This window comes from Austrofundulus limnaeus, unplaced genomic scaffold (assembly GCF_001266775.1).
Source record: "Austrofundulus limnaeus strain Quisiro unplaced genomic scaffold, Austrofundulus_limnaeus-1.0 Scaffold117, whole genome shotgun sequence".
NCBI classification, from domain to species: Eukaryota; Metazoa; Chordata; class Actinopteri; order Cyprinodontiformes; family Rivulidae; genus Austrofundulus; species Austrofundulus limnaeus.
Genome location: NW_013952519.1, coordinates 1,513,040 through 1,515,662, shown reverse-complemented (window position 1 = coordinate 1,515,662; position 2,623 = coordinate 1,513,040). Strand labels below are relative to the sequence as shown.

The 2,623-nt window shown below is 43.3% G+C and overlaps 1 protein-coding gene across 3 annotated transcripts in view; it reads left to right on the top strand.

Annotated features, from left to right (window-relative positions):
* Positions 1-2,623, top strand: part of nudt12 (nudix (nucleoside diphosphate linked moiety X)-type motif 12) — a 6,890-nt gene that overhangs the window by 1,936 nt on the left and 2,331 nt on the right. For all 3 annotated transcript variants that reach the window (XM_014014648.1, XM_014014647.1, XM_014014649.1), the window contains exons 4-5: positions 442-697; positions 764-931. In XM_014014648.1, coding sequence (XP_013870102.1) covers positions 442-697; positions 764-931 — 424 coding nt within the window. The remainder of the gene's footprint in view (positions 1-441; positions 698-763; positions 932-2,623) is intronic.

Below are 2,623 nucleotides of genomic sequence, written 5' to 3'. Positions count from 1 at the left end.
GGCCTCAAAGTTTGGAGACGGGGGGAGCCAGGAAGCACTTTATAAAGAGAGTCAAACCATTACAAACTCATACAAGACATATATGTGTATAAATACACAACATTAGCAGCTGCTCTCTCCCCGAGGGAGGGGCGGCAACATGCGCTCACGTGACCCAAAGAACGGATCGGCCAAATGGACGGACGTATCTGCCGATACGAAACAGGGAAAAAAATGTAAATATCGGCCAAAAATATCGGCCGGCCGGTGTATCGGTCGACCCCTAGTTTTTAGTTAGTTATCGTTTTTTTTCTTCATTTTATTACAGTTTTTATTTATTTTTAGTTAACTAAAATGTTTTTTCAATGTCAGATTTCATTATTTAGTTAGTTTTATTGAACTATAATAACCCTGGATCCGACGGGGCGTCGCTGTAAACTAACATCTTCCTGTTTCCAACAGGGTCACATCCAGCTCTGTCGGCTCAGATACGAGGCGGTTAAAGACCTCCTTGAGAAACCCTCCACTGTGCTCATCTTCCTCGGAATGGAGAGGATGAAGAACCCCTCCTCCTCGCAGACCTCGGAGCCTCCGGTCTGGTTCGCCGTCAGCACAGACGAAGACCCAGCCGAGCTCCTGAGACGCTGCAGAGAGGCGACCTGCTCGTTCCCGAAGAGCGGGAACAGAGACCTGCTGAAGTTCAGCGAGGAAGACGCAGGTGAGGAAGACTCAAACGTCCTGTTTCCTCCTCGTCCACCTCTGTCTGAGCCCTTCTGTTGTTCAGGCGTCGTGGCGCAGGCTCGGTCCGTGCTTGCCTGGCACAGCCGCTACAGTTTCTGCCCCACGTGTGGCAGCGGGACCCGCCTGGAGCAGGGGGGCTACAAGAGGAGCTGCCTGAACTCTGAGTGCAGGAGCCAGCAGGGGGTCCACAACACCTGCTACCCACGAGTCGGTAAGAACCTCCAGACTTCCTCCTGACTGGTCAGATAGCAGCGCTCTACTACCTGATGCTGTTAAAGATTAATGAACAGGTGGACCTCTCTGATGTACCAGTAGAGGGCGCTCTCATACCAACAAAACACATGGACCATGATTTTAGAGCCACAAATACTTCATTTCATTTTAATAATGACCAAAAACAAAAAGAAGCTTTAGGTCATGGATGGATATCTGAAATGATGGAAGGGGCCACAATTTTTTTCTCGACACCGGAAGTTCACATAGTTCTGCACACGTACCCAAATTTACTAAAACTGCCATTTTAAAAATATTTATGTACATATATGTTTGCTAAACCAACATACCATACAGTAGCATGTATAACAATTGTACTCTTGTTTAATAAATATGACTGCAAAAGGTTTGAAGCAAAAACACTTAATTTAATGAACTGAAGTTTAACAATTCAGTTCAGTTCAATTCAGTTTATTTATATAGCAGCAAGTCACAACATATGTTGTCTCAGGACACTGTACATAAAAAGAACAATGTAAAGAAGAAACCAGCAGATTGTGTTGAATCACTTCATCACAGTCTCCCATCCTGAGCAAACGGTGGAGAGGAAAAACTCRCTGCTAATCAGGAAGAAACCTCCAGCAGAACCAGGCTCAGGACAGGAGACCATCTGCCTCGACCGGCTGGTTGGAGGACAGGAAAGAGACACAGGTAAACACAGAAGAACTGGTCCAGGACTGGTCCAGGACTGGTGTGACAGTTCTGGTTATTTGATGCTTTATTGTTATTAATTTTGAATGATAGAGTTGGGCGCCAGTCAGGTCTCCCTCTTGACATGTAGGATATTTTTAACCAGTTTGAGATGTTACTGTATTTAACTTATATATATTTGGTTTAGAGTTATTTTTAATTTAACCATTCACACAAAGACATACATTTATATGAAATAAAACATATACCCTTTCAACCTTAATCAGTGACAAATGTTTTAAACAAAAGAAAGTGAGCACAAACAATGGAGTCTTACTTTTCAAAATATATTATTTACAAACAACAAAAAAATACAAATACAAAACAATACAAAATATATCACCTCCCAGTGTCCATGTGTGGTGTTAAAACCACTGTTCTTCAAAAGTTCAGGCTTGGCTAACAAGCAAAAGTTCAGGAGGCTCAACTCCACACAAAAATAAGGTTGACTTGTCTTTACAAGTGCCAGACTTGATGCAGGTCAAGGTCATACCTGACAGATTCCAAGGGAGAAAACAAAACACTCCCAAACAAAAACCACACCCACAAAAAGAAACTCCTCACACAAAAACTATTCACACACAAAAACGCCACATCCAGGGAGGTTTTGCAGTTGAGTGTGTTTTAGGAAGGCTGTTGTGTTCTAAGTTTTGAGGTTTTTAGTTTTGTTTTGGTGAGAGTTTTACTGCGGTGGGGAACGATACAGCAGAATTTGTTTGTTTGGTTCAGCTTCAGCACACATCCACAAACTCAACGATTGATTAATTATATCCTCGGAGGGATTAAACACCTCTTTAAGGAGCTTTTACACAGGTTTTGGAGAGCTGCTCAGTCGAGTCTGGCCATCGAGTGAATGAACACAACACAGAGTGTGTGTGTGTGTGTGTGTGTGTGTGTGTGTGTGTGTGTGTGTGTGTGTGTGTGTGTGTGTGTGTGTGTG